This window comes from Scyliorhinus canicula, chromosome 7 (genome assembly GCF_902713615.1).
Source record: "Scyliorhinus canicula chromosome 7, sScyCan1.1, whole genome shotgun sequence".
Lineage (NCBI taxonomy): Eukaryota > Metazoa > Chordata > Chondrichthyes > Carcharhiniformes > Scyliorhinidae > Scyliorhinus > Scyliorhinus canicula.
Window position 1 is genome coordinate 81559128 of NC_052152.1, and position 22009 is coordinate 81581136.

Genomic DNA, 22009 nt, shown 5'->3' on the forward strand with positions numbered 1-22009 from the left:
ATGTAAAACATTGCAATATTTTCTCCAAATAGGTCAGAGAAGTGCTTGACAAATCAGAAATCACACACCGTGCTTCTAAGGTCTCCCTTTCATTAAATGATATTATGCCATAGAAGTGATAAAGAATGAAAGGGAAGACATTGTCATTAAAAACCTTGATATTTCAAATCATGTCACTATATTATCTTTCCCATGAAGCATTTGTATGAACAATTGACCTTAATGTTTTCAGGGTAAATCATTTATGCAATCTTCCTCACATTTCATTAAGAATAATTGACTGATGAATAATAGAATAGGTCCCAGTTACCTGAAATATCAAGTAGGTAAATTTGCTCGTTTTGAAATCTGTAATATTTGCAAATTAAAATGAAATAATATCGCCAAGAACATTGATTTATAGTGCACCTTTAATGTAATAAAGCATCCCAAAATACTCCACAGGACTGTTCGCAAATAATAGGTTGACACTGAGGTGAATAAGAAGACTAAATACTAAAAAAATAGAATTAGGTTTTTAAAAACAGTCTTATAGAGGAAAGAAGTGAAGAGGCAGCAATATTTAAGGAATGAATTCCAGAGCTTAATATCCTGGCAGCTGAAGGCACAGTCATCAATAGCAAAGGGAATCAAATCGGGAAGAGGAACATTAAAACAGGAGTAGTAGGCCTGTTAAACGTGTTCTGCAATTTAAAAAAATATATATATTTTTATTAAGGCATTTATAATTTTAAGAATTTCAACCACAAGGTATCAACAGAGCCAAATGAACAACACACACCCAACTAATAATAAAACCCAGCCAGAATGGCTTACTCCCCAATCCCAATTTCCCACTAACCTTCTCCACATTACCTAACTCCCCATGCCTCTCTTTTTTAGCCCCCCTCCACCACTGCTGACAACCCTGGCACTGAATCCCCCCCAGGGCAAACAATCTTCTCGGGCCGGAGAAACCAGGCCCATGTCACGAATCCACACCCTGGTCTTCGGGGGCTCCGAGTCCCTCCTTGCCAATAAAATCCGTCTACAGGCTACCAAGGAGACAAAGGCCAAAACATCGGCCTCTCTCATCCCCTGGACTCCCGGATCTTCTGACACAGCAAAGATCGCCACCTCTGGACTCGGAACCACCCTTACTTTCAGTACCTCTCCCACTACCCATCTCCCAAACCATCGCTATGTTTGCCACCCAGTAATAATTCATAAAGTTTGGAAGGGCCAGCCCCTCGCCCCCCCCAACCACGCTCCAGCAGCACCCTCTTCACCTGCGGGGTTTTACCCACTCACACAAACCCTGAAATCACCGCCTTCACCTTCTTGAAAGACACCTTGGGGATAAAACTTGGAAGGCTCTGGAAGATAAACAAGAACCTCGAGAGTATCATAATCTTCACCATCTGTACTCTCCCCGCTAATGACAACAGGAGCGCATTCCACCTTCTAGTCCGCCTTCACCTGCTCCACCCACCGAGCCAGATACAAGCCTGTGCAGTTGCTCCCACTCCTGCGCCACCTGGATGCTCAAATACCAAAAGTTCTCCTCCACCACCTTCAATGGCATCTCCCTCAACCTCTTCTCCTGCTCCCTCGCCTGGATCGGAAAAACCTCACTTTTGCCAAAATTCAATTTAAACGCGAAAACTTGCTGAATTCATCGAGAATCCCCAAAATCTCTAAAATCCCCCCCCCCCCCAGCGGGTCCGGGATTTTACAAAAGAAGGTATAGCGAGACCCTATGTTCCACACACCCCCCACCCCGTACTATCCCCTGCCAGTCATTCGACGGTCTCAGCGCCATCGCCAATGGCTCTATAACCACAGCAATCAGCAGTCGGGAGAGTGCACGCCCCTGCCTCGCCCCCGGTGCAACCTAAAATAGTCCGAGCTCAACCGGTTCGACAGCACACTCACCACTGGTGCCTGATACAGCATCCCTAGTCCGCCAAATCCTACCCAAACCCAAAGTGCCCCAGGATCTCCCACAAATAGTCCCACTCCACCCGATTAAAGGCCTTCTCGACATCCATGGCGACCACCACCTCCACCTCTCGTCTCTCGGAGATTTCGAAACTTCCTGATATTCGCCGCCAGATGCCTCCCCTTATCAAATCCCGTCTGGTACTCCCCTATCACCTCTGGCACACAGTCCTATATTCTCAAGGCCAAGATCTTGGCCAATAACTTGGCATCCACATTTAACAGGGAGATCAGCCTGTATGACCCACATTGTTCCGGATCCTTTCCCCGCCTCAGAATGAGAGACATTGAGGCCTGTGACATTGTCGGGGGCTCCCTTGCCTCATTAAATGCCCTTACCAACAAGGGTCCCAGCACCACCGAGTACATTTTATAAAACTCCACTGTATGCCCATCCAGAACTGGAGCCTTGCCCGACTGCATCGTCTCCAGCCCCTCCACCACTTCTACCAGCCCAATTGGGGCCCCCAGGCCTTCCACCAGCTCCTCTTCCACCTTCGTGAACTCCAACCCCTCGAAAATCCGCCTCATCCCCTCCACCCCGGTGGGGGGTTCCGACTCATAGAGCCTATTATAAAAATCCCTAAACATCCCATTCACCCCCAACAGAGTCCAAGAACCTATTCCCCCCTTTGACTTTCACTTTCCTGATCTCCCTCGCTGCCTCCTGCTTCCTCAACTGGTGTGCCAGCATCCTGCTCACCTTCTCACCATATTCATACCCCACCCCTCTCGTCCTTCTCAACTGCCCCACCACCTTCCCCGTAGATAACAACCCAAACTCCATCTGTCGCTTCTGCTGCTCCTTCAAATGCCCCACCTCCCGGGCCTCCGAGTACCTCCTGTCTACCTGCAGGATCTCCTCCACTAGCCTTTCCATCTCCACCCTCTCCCTATGTGCCCGTATCGTATGAACTCCCCTCTCACCACTGCCTTCAATGCAAACCCAAAACAAAGCAAAACAATGGTCCCAAACACAGTGCAGATGTGGCCCAATCAAACCCCAAAGCAACAGAACGGGAAGATCCCGTCTAAAGTTCAATGTCTGGGGACAGCATTCCAAATTTCACCCCTTCTTTAATAAGGTGATGGTGGCCTTCTTTAAGTCCGCCCTCCTCATGGCAAGCTCCACACCCAGGTCCTGATATACGCAAAGTTCACTGCCCTCCAAGGTGCAGTGCCTCGTCCACATCAAAATCCGCTCTATATCCAAAAACCAGGATGTGCAGATGCCGGCGTTGGACTGGGGTGAGCACAGTAAGAAGTCTTACAACACCAGGTTAAAGTCCAACAGGTTTATTTCAAACACTAGCTTTCGGAACACTGCTCCTTCCTCATGCGAATCATTCACCTGAGGAAGGAGCAGTGTTCCGAAAGCTAGTGTTTGAAACAAACCTGTTGGACTTTAACCTGGTGTTGTAAGACTTCTTACTGTCCAAAAACCAGTGCAGACGCACCACCATCGCCCTCAGCGGTTCGTTCCCCTGCGGCTTCCTCATTAGCACCCTGTGCGCCTGGTCCACTTCCAAGATCCGTGAAAATGCTCCCTCTCCGAGCAGCTTCTCAAACATCCATGCCACATAGGTGCCATTGTCTGCTCCCTCACTTCCCTCCAGCATGCCCACGATCATTACATTCTGCCTGCCCTACCGATCCAGGTCCTCCACGTGCTCCTGCAGCCGCATCTGTTGATCCTGCATCAACCTCATCTCCGCTGCCATTGAGGCAAGCTACTCCTTGTGCTCCCCCACCACTTCCTCCACCTTCTGGATCGCCTGGCCCTGGGCCTCCAACCTCATGCGGTCGATCCCCGCCATTATCGGGCCCACCACCCTGGCCAGGTCCTCCAAGTTCTCTTTCCTCTGCTTGGCGAACTTCTCACTCAGGAAGCTCACCAGCTGCTCCGTTGACTACTGAATGGGCAGGATCGGTCCCTGACCCTCCGCCATCTTCACCTGTGTTGCAGGCACAACACTAACCTTCACCAACTCTTCCCTTCTTTTTCGACCACTTCTGGTCCACAAATCCATACACTGGTGGGACACACTCTCCTCCCACCCACTTCTGCACATTTTTCAATCACACAATCCACCCGTTAGCCGGGAAAATGTCCGAAAAGTCCACCATGAGCGGAAGCTACCTAAAGGGTGACCACTCAAACCATGGCTGCCATTGGAAGTCCCTGTTCTTCCGTTTAATATGATCATGGCTGATGGTAAGGACATTTTCAGAAGAGGAAACAGGCTGAAAGCTAGGCTCTTCCCCTCTCTCTTTTAGAAAGTGTTTTACCAGGTTCGGAAGCCAACTCAAAATCTACCAGCAAATCGTGATCTCGTAATAATTGCGACATCTTCTACATTGTGACCACTTCCACAAAACCAGCTGATCCAAATTGGCCACAAAGTTTAAAAATCCTCACCTCCTGAACATTTAACGTACCATTTATTGTTTTAATCATTTTTTTATTGGACTCTAACTTCTCATTTTTCTGATACTTGCATTTTCCTGATGTGACTCCTTTATTATTTTACCCTTTGTGTATATTATCTCTTTCTGTGACTCAAGGAAACCTTGTTTGATTACCTCCTTATTGATCACAGCTTCAATGGATAAATACATTTCAACTTTGAAGAGGCAAATCCTCATGAAAAGGAAACCATCTTTTGTGGTGACCAACTAAGGAGGTTGAATAGAGTGAACAAATTCATCTTCGCACCTGGTCACAGCAGACTCAAAAAGTTCTGAATTGATGGAGGACTGAGATTTCAGAGGGTTGGAGTATTGGAGGAGTTACAGAGATAGGAGGGGGGGGGGGGGCAGAGGTTGAAAGCAAGAAAATACATTAAAATCAACGCATTATTTAATTGGGAGTTAAAAGTGGCTAATGAACACAGGAGTGATGAGTCAGTGGATTGCATGAGATGGGTAGCAGAGTTTTGAATAACCTCAAGTTTGTGGAGGAAGGAATTTGAGAGGTTGGTCACAAATGCATTGGAATAGCCAAGCCTAGGGGTAACAAAGACATTGATGAGGGTTTTACCAGCAGATAACCTGAGCAAGAGTAACGTCAGGTAATGCTACAGTGGAAACAGACAGTCTTGGCTATGGTCATAGAATCATAGAATTTACAGTACAGTCGGAGGCCATTCAGTCCGAGTCCATATCAGCCCTTGGAAAGAGAACTCCACTCAAGCCCACACCTCCACCCTATCCCTGTAATCCAGTAACCCCACTAATCTTTTTGGACATTAAGAGCAATTTAGCATGGCCAATGCACCTAACTTACACATCTTTGGACTGTGGGAGGAAGCCGGAGCACCCGGAGGAAACCCCCGCAGACAAGGGGAGAATGTGTAGACTCACATATTCAGTGACCCAAGCCGGGAATCGAACCTGGAACCCTGTAGTTGTGAAGCAACTATGTGAACCACTGTGCTACTGTGCCGCCCATAAATAAAGTTGCCATTGTCCCAGGTGACCATCGGCTGATTTCCCCTTTGAGGAGAACTGGTAGTAATTTAACCTGAGGATCATCACATCTCAAGTGAAGGGCAAGGTTGAGAAGGCAGGGCCTTCATGAATGACCTCAGCGAGTACGGGAATTGAACCTGCTGGCCTTGCTCTGCATCACAAATTAGCGGTCCAGGCAAATGAGCTGAACCTCCTGCCTCGTGAGCTAAACCACCTGTGTAAATATATGAAGCTTATCTTGGCGCCAAATGTAATATGAAGATTGCAAAGAGGCTGGTTCAGTGCGAGACAGTTGCCAGAGAGAGGGAAGTAGTCAATTTCGGGGATCATTTGATACAGCAATAAAAAGTGAATAGTTTTTTTTAAAATGGGCATGTGACACTAATTTGGCAATCTAAAGGTTAGCACATAATCTGCACAGGTGATCATTCAATGCTTCTCGGGTACTATTTTAAGGAAGAAGCCAAAGACAAGCATTTGGAAGTTAAAATATCCTAAACGGAGGCCAATTGATCATTTCAGGCCTCCTTAAATTAGCTATCAATGAGCAGGAGCAGGGCAGAGATCAGTCATACCTAAATGTTTTTAGGAGCACTGCAGCTGGCAACAAAAGGGGAATTTGCTTTCTGTGGTGAATGTGATTCACACCGGATTATAATCTGTATATCCATGTGTCTGTATTGTAAGTGCAGTTGCACTACCTGTCCTCTAGGGGGAGTAGCTCTGGGAATACTCGAGTTGTACGGGGCTTCTCCCTTGGCGCTGCCCAGGACTCCTCCCCCGGAAGCTGCTGTATAAAAGATCAGTGCCACATGGTCCGCCGGCCAGTTCACCGAAAGTTCAATGGCTAATAGACTGGCTTTGTTGTGAGTATATTAAAACCGCTATTTTAATCCTACAAGCACATGTCCATAGAATTGTTGGTTCCAACAATTTAATATACTCAGGAAACAGTCGAAGAAATCATGGACGCAGCCCTCAAGCCCGGACGCCTAGAACTCGACCCAGAGGATGCAGAGGCTAAGGACATTTTTTCCCACTGGCTGAGATGTTTTAAAGCCTATCTGGCAGAAGCCAGCACCGCCGGAACAACGGAGGAACAAAAACTCAGCCTACTGCACGTGAGGGTAAGCCACAGAATCTCCACACAGCTAAATCCGGCCGGTTCTTACACCGCAGCGCTGGCTATATTGGACAAAATGTACGTTAGGCCCATTAACAAGGTTTATGCACGCCACGTGTTTACAACCCGCCGCAGCGGCCTACAGAAACGCTAGCCGAGTTTGTAAGGGAATTGAACAATCTTTTCAGTGACTGTAATTATCAAGCCGTTACCGCGGCTGAACATAGGGAGCTTGCTGTGCAGGACGTTTTTGTGGCGGGCCTTAGGTCTAACTATGTGCGCCAAAGACTGCTAGAAAAGGGGGCCCAGGACTTAGACACTACTGTGGAGGCTGCTACCAGTTTGGAAGTTTCCTTCCGCAGCCTCACCTCGTTTCCCACGGACCCCGCGACCTCATCGTGGACCCCCGACCAACAGTCCCCCCAAGCCTGTGCCGCACGGCCCCCCAGCTACTGCGCTGCCAAAGCCAGTTACTCTGCTGCCCCAGCCAGCTAGTCGGCTGCTTCAGCCTGCCATTTCTGTGGCCAAAGCCAGCACCCGCGGCAGCACTGCCTGGACCGTAACGCGACCTGCAGCAGCTGCGGGCGAAAAGGACACTATGCCAGAGTGTGTCTGGCGAAGAAAGCCCCAGCCTCTAACCCTCCCATGGCTCAAAGCACTCGTTCCCTGAATTCACAGACCTGCAGGCCCCGAAATGCTCCAGCCTGTATGCCGACTCTGCCCCCACCCGACATGTGCGATTCATGGGGGCGGCCATCTTGGCAATCCTCCTCCATGCGGCCGGCCATGTGCGACTCAAGGGGGCAGCCACCTTGGCAATCCTCCTCCATGCGGCCGGCCATGTGCGACTCATGGGGGTGGCCATCTTGGGATCCATCCCCTTCAAACTCTGAAACTCACCTCGACGACTACGAACTCAGAGGGCAGTCATCACGGCGCCACTCCAGCACAGCTGATCGAGCCGCCGACTACCCGCAACTCAGCGCAGTCACCCTGGATCAATCCCGCCCCAAGCACCTACGAAGTTCGATGGCGGAGGTCCAGATCAACGGGTACAGCACGCCATGCCTCTTTGACTCCGGGAGCACCGAGAGCTTTATACATCCAGAGCTGGTAAGACGCTGTTCGCTTTCTATTTTTCCGGTGAGCCAAACTATCGCCCTTGCTTCGGGCTCCCACTCAGTCCAAATCAAAGGACGCACCGTTGCTACGCTCACAATCCGAGGCGCTAGTTATTCTAAATTTAAACTTTATGTCCTGCCCGACCTCTGCGCGCCACTCTTATCAGGCCTGAACCTCAAGAGCCTCACCCTCAGCTTCGGCGGGCCCCTGCCCCCACTCACTATCTGCAGCCTAACCACGCTGCGCATCTCCCCCCCCTCCGCTCTTTGCCAATCTCACTCCAAATTGCAAGCCAGTAGCTACTCGCAGCAGGTGATACAGCCTACAGCAGGGGTGGGCAAACTTTTCCGTGCAAGGGCCACATTCAAAAATTCACAATTCACAAAGGGCCGCATAGTATATTAAGTAAAATAATTACTTCACCCGGTTATGATTCTGGGCGCCTCATATAGAACATACACAGCACAGAACAGGCCCTTCGGCCCTCGACGTTGTGCCGAGCAATGATCACCCTACTCAAGTCAATGTATCCACCCTATACCAGTAAGTAACCCAACAGCCCGCCTCCATTAACCTTAAAAAAAAAATAAAAAAAAAAATTTTTTTTTAAATTAAAAAAAATTTTTTTTTTTTTTTTTTTTAATGACTTGGCGGGCCGCAGAAATACCTTTGGCGGGCCGCATGCGGCCCGCGGGCCGTAGTTTGCCCACCCCTGGCCTACAGGATAGGGTCTTTATCTGATTGGAGGTCCGACGGCTGCTCAGTGAGGGGATAAGAGAGGCCAGTAATAGTCCCTGGAGAGCTCAGGTGGTGGTCGTCAAGACCGGGGAAAAATTTTGCATGGTCGTCGACTATAGCCAGACCATCAATCGCTTTACGCTCCTAGACGCGTATCCCCTCCCCAGAATTGCAGACATGGTTAATCAGATCGCCCAATATCGGCTTTTTTCCACGGTGGATCTGAAGTCTGCATACCACCAGCTCCCAATCCGCCCGGAGGACCGCCACTACACGGCATTCGAGGCCGATGGCCGCCTCTTCCATTTCCTCCGGGTCCCTTTCGGCGTCACTAACGGGGTTTCGGTGTTCCAACGAGCAATGGACCAAATGGTAGACCAGTACGGGCTGCGGGCCATGTTTCCGTATCTGGACAATGTTACCATCTGCGGCTATGACCAGCAGGACCACAACGCCAACCTCCACCGTTTTCTCCAAACAGCACAGAAATTAAATCTCACTTATAACAAGGAGAAATGCGTTTTCCGCACAAACAGACTGGCCATCCTCGGCTATGTCGTGGAGAACGGAGTCCTGGGCCCAGACCGCATGCGCCCCCTTTAGAACTCCCCCTCCCTCATTGCCCCAAGGCCCTCAAACGGTGCTTGGGGTTCTTCTCATACTACGCTCAGTGGATCCCTCAATATGCGGACAAAGCACGCCCACTCTTTAAGGCCACACGATTTCCCCTGTCAGCTGAGGCGCGCCAGGCCTTCAGCTGCATCAAGGAGGACATCGCCAAAGCAGCCTTGCGGGCGGTGGATGAATCCACTCCCTTTCAGTTTGAGAGCGATGCCTCAGAGGTAGCTCTAGCAGCCACTTTAAATCAGGCAGGGAGGCCCGTTGCATTTTTCTCCCGTACCCTATCCGCTTCAGAACTCCGACACTCCTCAGTCGAGAAGGAAGCACAAGCCATCGTGGAGGCTGTTCGTCACTGGAGGCACTACCTCGCAGGTAGGAGGTTCACCCTCATCACCGACCAACGATCGGTTGCCTTTATGTTTGACAACTCGCAAAGGGGCAAAATAAAAAATGATAAAATCCTTTGGTGGAGGATCGAACTCTCCACCTATAGTTACAATATTAAATATCGACCGGGGAAGCTCAACGAGCCCTCGGATGCCCTATCCCACGGGACATGCGCCAGCGCGCAGATCAGCCGTCTGAAAGCCATCCACGTGGACCTCTGCCATCCAGGGGTCACCCGGCTCGCCCACTACATCAGAGCCCGAAACCTGCCTTTCTCCAACGAGGAGTTAAAAGCGGTCACCAGGGACTGCCCGATCTGTGCGGAGTGCAAACCGTACTTCTATAGACCAGACAGGGCCCACCTGGTCAAGGCTTCTAGGTCCTTTGAACGCCTTGCGATCGATTTCAAAGGGCCACTCCCCTCCACTAACAAGAACATTTATTTCTTCAACATCATCGACGAGTTCTCCCGATTCCCTTTTGCCATTCCATGCCCTGATATGACCTCCCACACAGTCATTAGGGCCCTGCATAGTGTCTTCACCCTGTTCGGTTTCCCCAGCTACGTGCACAGCGACCGGGGTTCGTCCTTTATGAGCGACGAGCTGCGTCAGTACCTGCTCGACAAGGGCATCGCCTCGAGCAGGACTACCAGTTACGACCCCAGGGGGAACGGGCAGGTGGAGAGGGAGAACACGACGGTCTGGAAGACCGTCCTACTGACCCTCCGGTCTAGAAAACTCCAAGTCTCCCAATGGCAAGAAGTCCTCCCAGACGCACTCCACGCAATCAGATCCCTCCTCTGTCCAGTTACAAATCAAACCCCTCACGAGTGACTCTTCATTTTTTCTAGGGGCACTACCACGGGAGTCTCACTTCCGGCATGGCTGAGGACACCAGGCCCGGTCCTCCTGAGAAAGCACGTCAGGGGGCACAAAACTGACCCCCTTGTTGAAAAGGTGCACCTCCTCCATTCCAACCCCCAGTATGCATTTGTGGAGTTCCCGGACGGTCGCCAGGACACAGTATCCCTTCACGACCTGGCACCCGCTGGATCCAGCCCCCCCCTACCTCCGCTGAGGAACCCCTTACCCCGTTCCCTATGCTGCCGCCCCCTCGCACCCCCGATTCCGCAAGCTCACCCCACCGGTTCCACGCGCCAGAACCAGCCCGCCCCCAGTCTCCGGTCGAGCCAGAGGTGTATGAAGTTCAGACGAGACCCGCCCCGGAGTCTGCCATCGTACCCCAGCTCTCAACAGCCACACAGCCACCGCAAGAGGCTGCAACCCCGGTGCTCCGCAGATCGAAAAGAACAATTCATCCACCGGACAGACTAACTCTGTGAGCCACCACCCCCGCTGGACTCGATTTTTTCACAGGGGGTGAATGTGGTGAATGTGATTCACACCGGATTATAATCTGTATATACATGTGTCTGTATTGTAAGTGCAGTTGCACTACCTGTCCTCCAGGGGGAGTAGCTCTGGGAATACTCGAGTTGTACGGGGCTTCTCTCTTGGCTCTGCCCAGGACTCCTCCCCCGGAAGCTGCTGTATAAAAGATCAGTGCCACATGGTCAGCCGGCCAGTTCACCGAAAGTTCAATGGCTAATAGGCTGGTTCTGTTGTGAGTATATTAAAACCGCTATTCTAATCCTACAAGCACGTGCCCGTAGAATTGTTGGTTCCAACACTTTCTGAATGACATTTTTCCTGGAAGGCGGCGGATTAGGTCCTAATGAACATCTCCCTCAATGTCTGATCCAATCCTCCTTCTTCAAACATGGGGAGTCCTCCAAGAAACAATGGCAAATGCAGAAACCATAACAGCCTTTAAAATAGAGAAGGATCAATTCTCAAAAAGAAAAAAAAGAAAAGGATCTGTGGCAAATAGAACTAAGCAATGAGGTCTTTCAGAGAACAGGAAGAGGCATATTGGCTGAATGGCTTCTCCCAGGCTACAAAATGTGCTGATTCTAATACAATAAATAAAGAGTGATTTGAATATGGGCTTGCAATTTAGACTACATCACTGAATATATAGAAAATTTTGAGGGGACGTCACTGGGTAGAGATAAAAGGTCGTATCAGCTGGCTGGGAATCTAGAACACTGGAGAACAGTCTCAGAATAAGAGGTCAATATTTTAAGACTGGGGTGAGAAAGAATTTCTTCATTTAGAATTTTGCGAATTCTCTACTCCAGAGGGCTCAAGCTTCTCACTCATCGAGTATATTCAAGACAGAGGTCGATAGACTTTGGACTTGAGCAGAATCGGGAATATGGGCGGGAAAGTGGAGTCGTGATCAGAGAGATGTACTGATTGTACTGAAAGGCAGAGCATGTTCAAAGGGCTGTGTGGCCTAATCCTGATCTAATTTTCATGCCATGTTCCTTATTTTCTTCCAAGCTAAATTTCATCATTAAATAACAGGCTGTAGGTCTATCACAGCTGTCATTGGTCATTTCCATCCTGCTAGCATTATGATGAATCACCGTACTCTTAAAAGCTCTGGCACACAATTACAACTCTGCTTTCTAACAAATTATATATTCGTTTTCAATGTTAGTATTAAAATAATTGGTGTAATAAATAAGACATCAATGTGATAAATCCAAAGACATTTCACAGCTAGCAGGATGTTGAAAAGCTGTTATATTTGAGACGGAAAGGAAAACAATAGTTATTCTGCACAAATTTAAATGCTTAATGAACATATTAAGATCCCATTGGTATAACTGGATTGGAAGTTCCCAGATTGGAACACTGGCTCAAAGAACTGTAACGGTTACATTTTAAAAAAAACATGGAGGAACAGAGACACAGGCCCACTAACTAGTTTTAGCAACAAGAAAAAAGCATTTATTAAACGTGAAAAAAATTGGATTATAATTAGCTTAACAAATACACACAGATTTTAAGATCAACACAGATTAAAAAGTACATTGTAAGCTACAACAATCTCATTAACACAAAGTCCCTTTTCAGCAAAGAAGATGACAGTAGTAAGACACATCCTTTTCGAACCCAAGTGACTGTGGATTTCTCCTTAAAATACCCACAGATGATTCTTATACCATAAGCCACCTTGCTTCACTGAATTTCGGCTTCCATACAAGTGATTACAAATTTTGCTTTCAAGTGTCACACTTTTAAATTATGCTTTTCCTCGGTTGCTTCCACCAAGGTTTCGCTTTCAAGTTTTACACCTCTCGTTTCAGGTTTCCTTTGTCTCAAAGGCTTTAACACAAACTCCAAAGTCCAACCACCGATTTCTACAATTATTTCAAATAATATCTCCCAAACTATAGTCTTTTCTCACAAACATCAGGACTACTACAGATATCTTCATGACCTCTTACAATCCAATGCTTTTTCAACTCTATGCAACTTTACTAAACAGTAATCTGTTCTGGTTCTCAGTTTTCTCTGTTCCGTTAATTCTGACTTCTTGGAAACTGCTCGTCATTTCTCTAGTTTCCTTAACTTGCTGGACAGCATCTGTTTTCTTAGCCATTACTCCAGAGTATGGCTTTTCTTCTAGCGAGGCTGAAATGCATGGCAAATGCAGTATAACGTGGATAAATGTGAGGTTATTGACTTTGATAGCAAAAACAGGAAAGCAGATTATTATCTGAATAGCTATAAATTAAGAGAGGTGTCCTCATACACCAGTCGCTGAAGGTCAGCATGCAGGTGCATTAAGATGTAAAGAAGTCAAATGGTATGTTTGCCTTCATACCAAGAAGATTTGAGTACAGGAGCAGGAATATCTTGCTGCAACTATATAGGGCCTTGGTGAGGCCACACCTGGATTATTGTGTGCAGTTTTGGTATCCTTATCCTCGGAAAGATATTGTTGCTGTAGAGGGAGTGCAGTGAAGAGTTACTGACGTATGAGGAGAGATTGAATCCTTTAAGACTGTATTCGCTTGAGTTCAGAAGAATGAGGGGAAATCTTAACAAGACTAGACAGTGTAGATTCAGGAGTGATGTTCCCAATGGTGAGGAGTCCAGAACCAGGGATCAGTCTGAGGATACGGGGTAGACCATTTAGGACTGAGATGAGTAGAGATTTCTTCACCCAGGAAAGGCAACAGAGACTGGAGGCCTTGAGATTCTGGGATTTTACCCTTGATGGGGGCGAGCACAGAGATGGATGGGTACATAATTCATTGCACCATCTGGTGTGCTCATACTCCATCCCCTTTGTCCACAGAATTCAGTACCTTTTTACTCTTTGCTCAAGATATTCTAATCTCTCCACATTCCACTTGGTCCTACAGAGCCATCCTGCCAATTTCCTGGTTTGGGTCACTGTCTGTGCGGAGTCTGCACGTTCTCCCCGTGTCTGCGTGGGTTTCCTCCAGGTGCTCCAGTTTCCTCCCACAAGTCCCGAAAGACGTGCTGTTAGGTGAATTGGACATTCTGAATTCTCCCTCTGTGTACCTGAACAGACGCCGGAATGTGGGGACCATGGGCTTTTCACAGTAACTTCATTGCCGTGTTAATGTAATCCTACTTGTGACAACAAAGATTATTATTATTGGATTGCATCGGAAGTTCACCAGATTATTCTCTGGTATGGCAGGAATTCTTCAACTGAAAGATTGAGGAAAGTGGGCCTGTATTCTCTAGACTTTTGAAGAATGAGAGATGATCTAATTGAAACTAACAAACTTCTTACAGGGTGTGACAGGATATGTGTTGATGGGGGCTGGATTCTTCAACAGTGCCACCGCAAGATCGCGCCGACGGGACGGGGACCATGTAAAGGTCCATTGACCTCATGCAGGAATTACCAGTCGTCGGGTGGGCACAGCCGAAGAATCTGTTTCACTGGGAGAGTGGTGAATCTTTGGAATTCAAGGGATATGGCCTTAGTGCATAAAAGTGACATTGAAGGAGGTGATCTAATTGAATGATGGAGCAGCTTGTGGGACCAAATGGACTACTCCTATGTTCTATGAGAATATGGTACAAAGATCAAGGATCAGTCATGATCATATTGAATAATGAAGCAGGCTTGAAGAGCCGAATGGCCTACTCCTTCTCCTTGTTTCTATGTCCCTATCTCCAACAAGAGTGAATCTCCCTCGGCATTTAATGCCATTACCATTACAAAACCCCCCACTATATCCTGGGGGTGAACATTGACCAGAAACTGAATTGGACCTGCCATATAAATAGAGTGGCTATAAGAGCAGGTCAGAGTCTATGAATCCTGCAGAAAGTAAATCACCTCCTGATTCCCCAAAGCCTTTCTACTATCTACAAGCACAAGTAATCAGGAATGTGATGGAACACTTCCACTTGCATGGATGAGTGCAGCTCCAACAACACTCATGAAGCTTGACACCATCCAGGACAAAGCAGTCCGCTTGATTGGCAATCCATCGGCCCCTTAAACATTCACTCCCTCCCTACTGACACACAACAGCAGCAGTGTTCACCATCCACACGATATTTGCAGCAACTTACCAAGGCTCCTTTGAAAGCAGATCAGAATATGCCACCTTTACTACCCAGGAAGCCAAGGACAGTAGATACATGGGAACACCTGCAAGTTTCCCTCCAAGCCACACACCATATTGACATGGAACTATGCTGCTATTCCTTCACGGTCACCGAGTCAAATCCTGGAACGCCCTTCCTAATTGCAGTGTGGATGTACGTACACCACAGGGAGGGCAACTGTTCAAATAGGCAGTTCAGCATCAGTTTCTCAAAGACAATTAGATATGGACAATAAATGCTGGCTGAATCAATGATGCCCACATCCAATGAATGAAATAAAATATCTCCATTTTGAAGTGTCCATGCGGTCTTCTGCAACCCACCTCTCCCAGTAGGGCTGCCAGCCAAGTATAAGTGCAGACTCTTTTATTGGACCTCCTATTCCCCTGTCCACACTCTATTCTTAATTGGATTGGGTTTCCCAAGTTGGTTTATCCCACATATTTCACACCCACACTTTTTTCTACTTTTTTGGGGAACAGTGAAAGAAATGACGGAAGGATTCCCAAGCTGATTATTAGTCCATTGAACAAGGCCTCCTTCCTGAGCTGTGATCTTATAAACTCTAATGCACAGTCCACTCAAAAATTAGCAGACATCATAGGCAGAATTCTCTGATCCTGAGGCTAAGTGTTGATTCCGTCGGAAATGCAGTTGTGTTTCCCGACGGCGTCAATACGGCCCCAGGATCAGCAATCCTTGCCCCTAGAGGGAGCCAGCAGGGCGCTGGAGCGGTTCACGCCGCTCCAGCTGCTGATCCGGCTGTGGAATGGGCACCGGGGGAAGCGCGCATGCGCAGTAGGTCCGGTGTCTCCCTGGTCAGCGCATAGAGCGGCCGCCGACTGGCGCCGCGCTGACCACGCCGGCCCCAATGGTGCCGATTCTCCGCTCTGGTGTGGGGCCGGAGAATCCTGCCCCATATTCTCCGTGGAATGGAAGCTGGAATTAGTCTTCAAAAAGAGAAAAAATCATTGGTCTTGACAGTCCAGAGAGGGAAAGGGAACTGTAACGTGGGCAGCACGGTAGCACAAGTGGTAGAGCAGCACGGTAGCACAAGTGGTAGAGCAGCACGGTAGCACAAGTGGCTAGCACTGTGGCCTCATAGCGCCAGGGTCCCAGGTTCGATTCCCCGCTGGGTTACTGTCTGTGAGGAGTCTGCACATTCTCCCCGCGTCTGCGTGTGTTTCCTCTGGGTGCTCCGCTTTCCTCCCACAGTCCAAAGACATGCAGGTTAGGTGTATTGGCCATGCCAAATTGCCCTTAGTGTCCAAAAAGGTTCAGAAGGTTTATTGGGTTACAGGGATAGGGTGGAAGTGAGGGCTTAAGTGGGTCGGTGCAGACTCGATGAGCCGAATGGCCTCCTTCTGCACTGTATGTTTGATGTTTTATGTTCGATGAGAGAAACACATGATTGAAGATGATCAAAAGCACATTCAATTAACAGCAATGTGGCTCACAGCCTTCTATTATTTCTGCAATGATTCAAAATGGTACAAAGTCATCTCTGTCCGATGTGTATAACAAAGGGACTGAGATATCAACTAGAACTCATGACAAACTAATGCAACATTTTGTCAATTATTTTGCAACCATGTTAGCAGACGGCTTGAAACCAAATTAGTAAATGACTGTTGAATACTGAAGAGGTTTTGAAATCTGTCCATGATAGATAATACCATTTGCTTACTTGCTTTGTCTCTCCATGCTGGCTACCCTGAGATTTTCCCACCGGGAGTTCAGCAAGTTCATCTGTTCTCGAATTTCATTTTCTTCATCTTCTGATAATTTTCCTTCTGCAATTAGCTGATTCCCAGCCTGTAGAATGTTACCCACACTACCTTGATGTGCTGTTAACTCCATCATAAAACCCTGCCAAAAAATAAGTTAAATCACAAATAAATGTGTGACATTTAAACAAATAGAAAACAGACAGAAAAGGGAAACTTCACTGTTGCTTAATTAAGTTCGAAAAGTGTATCGACTTTGGAGAAAGTAAAATTATAACTCAACAACTTGAATTTACTTTGGCCCTTAATACCTTGAAAAAGTTCCAAAGTACTTCACAAAGTAAAGAACGGATACCAACCAAATGAGGAGATATTAGAAGGGATGCCAAAAATAAATGAGTACCACGGAACAAGTGACTCCCTATTCCCACCCCTAACATTAAGTTAATGCAATTACCTCATGAGCATGAAACTGCTCCTTGACCTCCTCCACATCATCGGAGACGCTGCCCTGAGCCTGCAGTGAATCCTCAGCTGAAAGCAACCAGGTTAGCACTACCTCTAATGCAGTCTGGTAGCTATCAAGATCCACTTCTGCTGCCATCAGTAAGCTTCCAGCTGGCTTCTCGACCGAGGTTTCTGAGAGCTGTTCAATGTGAAACAGAAAGGAATTTCTTCAATTAAAAACAGGTCAAAGTGTTCCACCACATTCACTAAATAATCAAGACAATGGCACCATATATTTAAATCTAGAAAGGAATTATGATCTGGTTTAATTTTCTTACCATCTCCAGAGAATTTATTCCAAATTCGAGAGCTAGTTATCAATAGCTGATAATTCTTATGCTTACCTGTCCCTTTTAAAACGCAGAAAAGGACATGATTGGATTCTGCACTATTCATTACATTGTTTATTTGCAAATACAAGAAACATTTTAACTGCATAATACATCCATACTGATTCATCTCTTCTGGGACTTAATAGTTTTGCAATATCACTTAAATAAAACAAACAACCCATTCAATCTCTTATTTTTAAGAACAAATTACGTTTTCACAAAAATATTGGATTGGGTTTTGCCTTTGGCAGCAACGAGTATAGTTAACAGCAATATTAAGATTCTCAGCCAGGTTGTAGTAGTAACAGAACAAAAACTGCAAATAAACTTTCAGGCTACGTTCCAACAACACCTCACTCCACCATTCCCACCCACTGTCAATCCACTCTCCTTCAATCCTACCCTTCTCTGTTTCCATCACCAGAGTCAACAGGCTGGATTTAATTGTCCCACTGCGGCTCTCACCCACAGACCAAGTGATGGAAAATATGAATAGAATAAATAGGTGCTTGATGGCCGGTGAAAATGTGATGGGTCAAAGAATCTCTTTCTGTGTTGTAAAGCTCCAAGACTCAAACTGGCAGGAAACCCCTATCAGTTCCATGGAGGAGGTCCAATGGTATTATGCACCCTTCAGGCACTTAAGTGGCCGTCCCCAGGATTCAGAACCCTGGCAGAAGTACTACCCACCGAAAACTGCGTACCAATCAGGAGCTGCCAGCTCTCCATTGCTCACCAATGCCACTGGGAGTAGTGACCACTGCTAGATATGCACCCATCAGAAGCTCAGGATCACTGATGGACCCTAGGCCCAAGATGAATGAGGGTCATTTCGGGATTGTGGGGTGGGGGTCACTGTATGGAGGTGCAGGGGATTGGCGACAGAGGGAGGCTTTCAGTTGGAACCCCATTCTTGATGCCACATATCTCTCCCAGGTACTTAGTGCCTGATAATGAGGCATTCATCCATATTGCCGGCTCCCACTCCACCCGTCACCCCCGAAAAGTCACTGGCAAACACAATAGGATTTTTATGGAGCGGCTTTCTGGGGGAGCTGGAGGCCAGTAAGGTGCTATTTAATCCCTGAGCCACCACTGAATTGTGGTGGGTTGAGCGATGATGTGCGTCGATTGGCTCATTAATGAGTCTAATTGACATCCGTCCAGTAAAGGCCTGGATTCCTGCTTCAGCCTCTCCTCCCTGTCACTTAATTAGAGGAGATTTTACCATTCCTGGCACACTGGCGCTGGGCCTCTCCCATGATGGAGTGTGTCTAGCCGCCTTGGCTCCCATTGCAATGGGCTGCATTATCCAGCCCAAAATGTGAGATCAGAGAAATGGCAGCTTGGTCGATCAGAGGATGGGTCAACAAATGGATGGTGTCATCCCTCCTCACAACTTTCTGTTTCTATTTCCTGGGTCCTCTTGCATAAACTGTCATGAAAATTTGTCCATCAGCACAAAACAATCTTCCAAGCACTAATGACAGTAGGAACGGAAAATGTGAAAATAATATTGAAATAATGTAATACTCCAATTGTGCGGCCAGAAAGGCTACTAATTTTTGATGAATCCCACTTTAGAACATAGAAAAGTACAGCACAGAACAGGCCCTTCGGCCCACGATGTTGTGCCAAACTTTTGTCCTAGATTAAGAACAAATTAATCTACACCCCATCATTCTACCATAATCCATGTACCTATGCAATAGCCGCTTGAAGGTCCCTAATGTTTCCGACTCAACTACTTCCACAGGCAGTGCATTCCATTCCCCACTATTCTCTGGGTAAAGAACCTACCTCTGACATCCCCCCCTATATCTTCCACCATTCACCTTAAATTTATGTCCCCTTGTAATGGTTTGTTCCACCCGGGGAGAAAGTCTCTGACTGTCTACTCTATCTATTCCCCTGATCATCTTATAAACCTCTATCAAGTCGACCCCCAACCTTCTCCATTCTGATGAAAAAATGCCTAACACCCTCAACCTTTCCTCGTAAGACCTACTCTCCATTCCAGGCAACATCCTGGTAAATCTCCTTTGCACCTTTTCCAAAGCTTCCACATCCTTCCTAAAATGAGGTGACCAGAACTGCACACAGTACTCCAAATGTGGCCTTACCAAGGTTTTGTACAGCTGCATCATCACCTCACAGCTCTTAAATTCAATCCCTCTGCTAATGAACGCTAGCGCACCATAGGCCTTCTTCACAGCTCTATCCACTTGAGTGGCAACTTTTAAAGATCTATGAACATGGACCCCAAGATCTCTCTGGTCCTCCACATTGCCAAGAACCCTACCGTTAACCCAGTATTCTGCATTCATATTTGTCCTTCCAAAATGGACAACCTCACACTTTTCAGGGTTAAACTCCATCTGCCACTTCTCAGCCCAGCTCTGCATCCTATCTATGGCTCTTTGCAGCCGACAACAGCCCTCCTCACTATCCACAGGTCCAACAAGCTTCGTATCGTCTGCAAATTTACTGACCCCACCCTTCAACTCCCTCATCCAAGTCATTAATGAAAATCACAAACAGCAGAGGACCCAGAACCGATCCCTGCGGTACGCCACTGGTAACTGGTCTCCAGGCTGAATATTTGCCATCCACCACAACTCTCTGACTTCTATCGGTTAGCCAGTTTGTTATCCAACTGGCCAAATTTCCTACTATCCCATGCCTCCTTACCTTCTGCATAAGCCTACCATGGGGAACGTTATCAAATGCCTTACTAAAATCCACGTACACCACATCCACTGCTTTACCTTCATCCACGTTCTTGGTCACTTCCTCAATGAATTCAATAAGACTTGTGAGGCAAGACATACCCCCTCACAAATCCGTGCTGACTATCCCTAATCAAGCAGTATCTTTCCAGATGTTCAGAAATCCTGGGCGGAATTCTCCGACCCCCCGCAGTGTCGGGGAATCGACCGGGGCTGGCGTAAATCCCTCCCCCGCCGTGGCCGGAATTCTCTGCCACCCGTGAATCGGCGGGAGTGGGAATCACACCCCGCCCATCAGCGGGCCCCCCGCGGCGATTCTCCGGCCCGCGATGGGCCGAAGTCCCGCCGCTGTCAGGCCTGTCCCGCCTACGTGGTTTAAACCACCTCTGTGCTGGCGGGATTGGCAGCGCGAGCGGGCCCCCGGGGTCCTGGGGGGGTGGCATGGGGCTATCGGACCCCGGGGGGTGCCCCGATGGTGGCCTGGCCCGCGATCGTGGCCCACCGATCGATGGGCGGGTCAGTGCTGTGGGGGCACTCTTTTTCTTCCGCCGCTGCCATGGCCTCCACCATGGCGGAGGCGGAAGAGACCCCCCTCCACCGTGCATGCGCCGGTGGTGACGTCCGCGGCCGCTGACGCTCCGGCGCATGCGCGGACTCACGCCGTCCGTCGAAGGCCTTTCGGCCAGCCACGTCGCCGGGCAGCATGGCACCAAAGGCCATTGGCACCAGTTTTGGCACCAGTCGGCGGAGCGGGGGCCACTCCAGCGCGGGCCTAGCCCCTAAAGGTGCGGAAAATTACGCACCTTTGGGAGGCCGGACTCCGGAGTGGTTGGCGCCACTCCGCCATGCCGGGACCCCCCGCCCCGCTGGGTGGGGGAGAATTTTTCCCCCTATCCCTCAGTGTCCTTTCCATTACTTTGCCTACCACCGAAGTAAGTCTAACTGGCCTATAATTCTCAGGGTTATCCCTATTCCCTTTTTTGAACAGGGGCACGACATGTGGTTTCACTTTTTCCCCCCACACATTGTACTCATGGAATAACAGTTCAGAAACCCTGACAGCTGGTGAGGTTGGTCCTGTGGTATAATTCTAGCAGGCGCAATGATCTGAAATTTAGAGTGGAACTTGGATTTAGCAAGGTTTTCTCCCTTTGTGGCATTGTTGGAAATGCTCCCGCTCTCAACAATGAATGCATTTTAATCAGATGTAAATTTATAGGTTTAAATCTTCTCCTACTAAACCTCGCTGCATGATATTACCTTGCTTCAGGTGAATACAGCTCTGTCCTTTCCCAAAGTTTACTCCATTACGCCAGAAATTTGAAACACACCATTCCACAACATATTTCACCTTTCACCTTCCACCTCCCTCAGTAGGCAAGCATATAACACTGGAAATAATTGTAAGATTGCTGCCCTCGAATTCCTGCTGCTCAATTTTGGTATTTTCAGACTCTCTCTGTATGACCTCTATTGTATTTCCTGTGTTATAGTTCTGACATGAACCACAACATCGGACAGATTGCCTCCTTTTCAAAAAACTTGCCCACCGACTGTGTTATGTACCTTACTCTGGCACCTGCGGGGCAACACCAAACAAGACTTGATATCAACTGCAAGAATGTAAACCTATCTAACTCCTGTATTACTGCACAAATACTTGCTTGAAATGATCACTTGATAAAGCGTGAGAACCCTACATGACTCTAGCTTCTTATCCTAGAGATGCTAGAGCCAAGTTTGACATTCAGAACTC

The 22009-nt window shown here is 47.9% G+C and overlaps 1 protein-coding gene across 10 annotated transcripts in view; it reads right to left on the minus strand.

Annotated features, from left to right (window-relative positions):
- Positions 1-22009, minus strand: part of dmd (dystrophin) — a 2667466-nt gene that overhangs the window by 1727776 nt on the left and 917681 nt on the right. For all 10 annotated transcript variants that reach the window (XM_038802261.1, XM_038802266.1, XM_038802267.1 and 7 more), the window contains 2 exons: positions 17143-17331; positions 16646-16827 (listed from right to left, as the gene is read on the minus strand). In XM_038802261.1, the coding sequence (XP_038658189.1) occupies positions 16646-16827; positions 17143-17331 (371 nt within the window). The remainder of the gene's footprint in view (positions 1-16645; positions 16828-17142; positions 17332-22009) is intronic.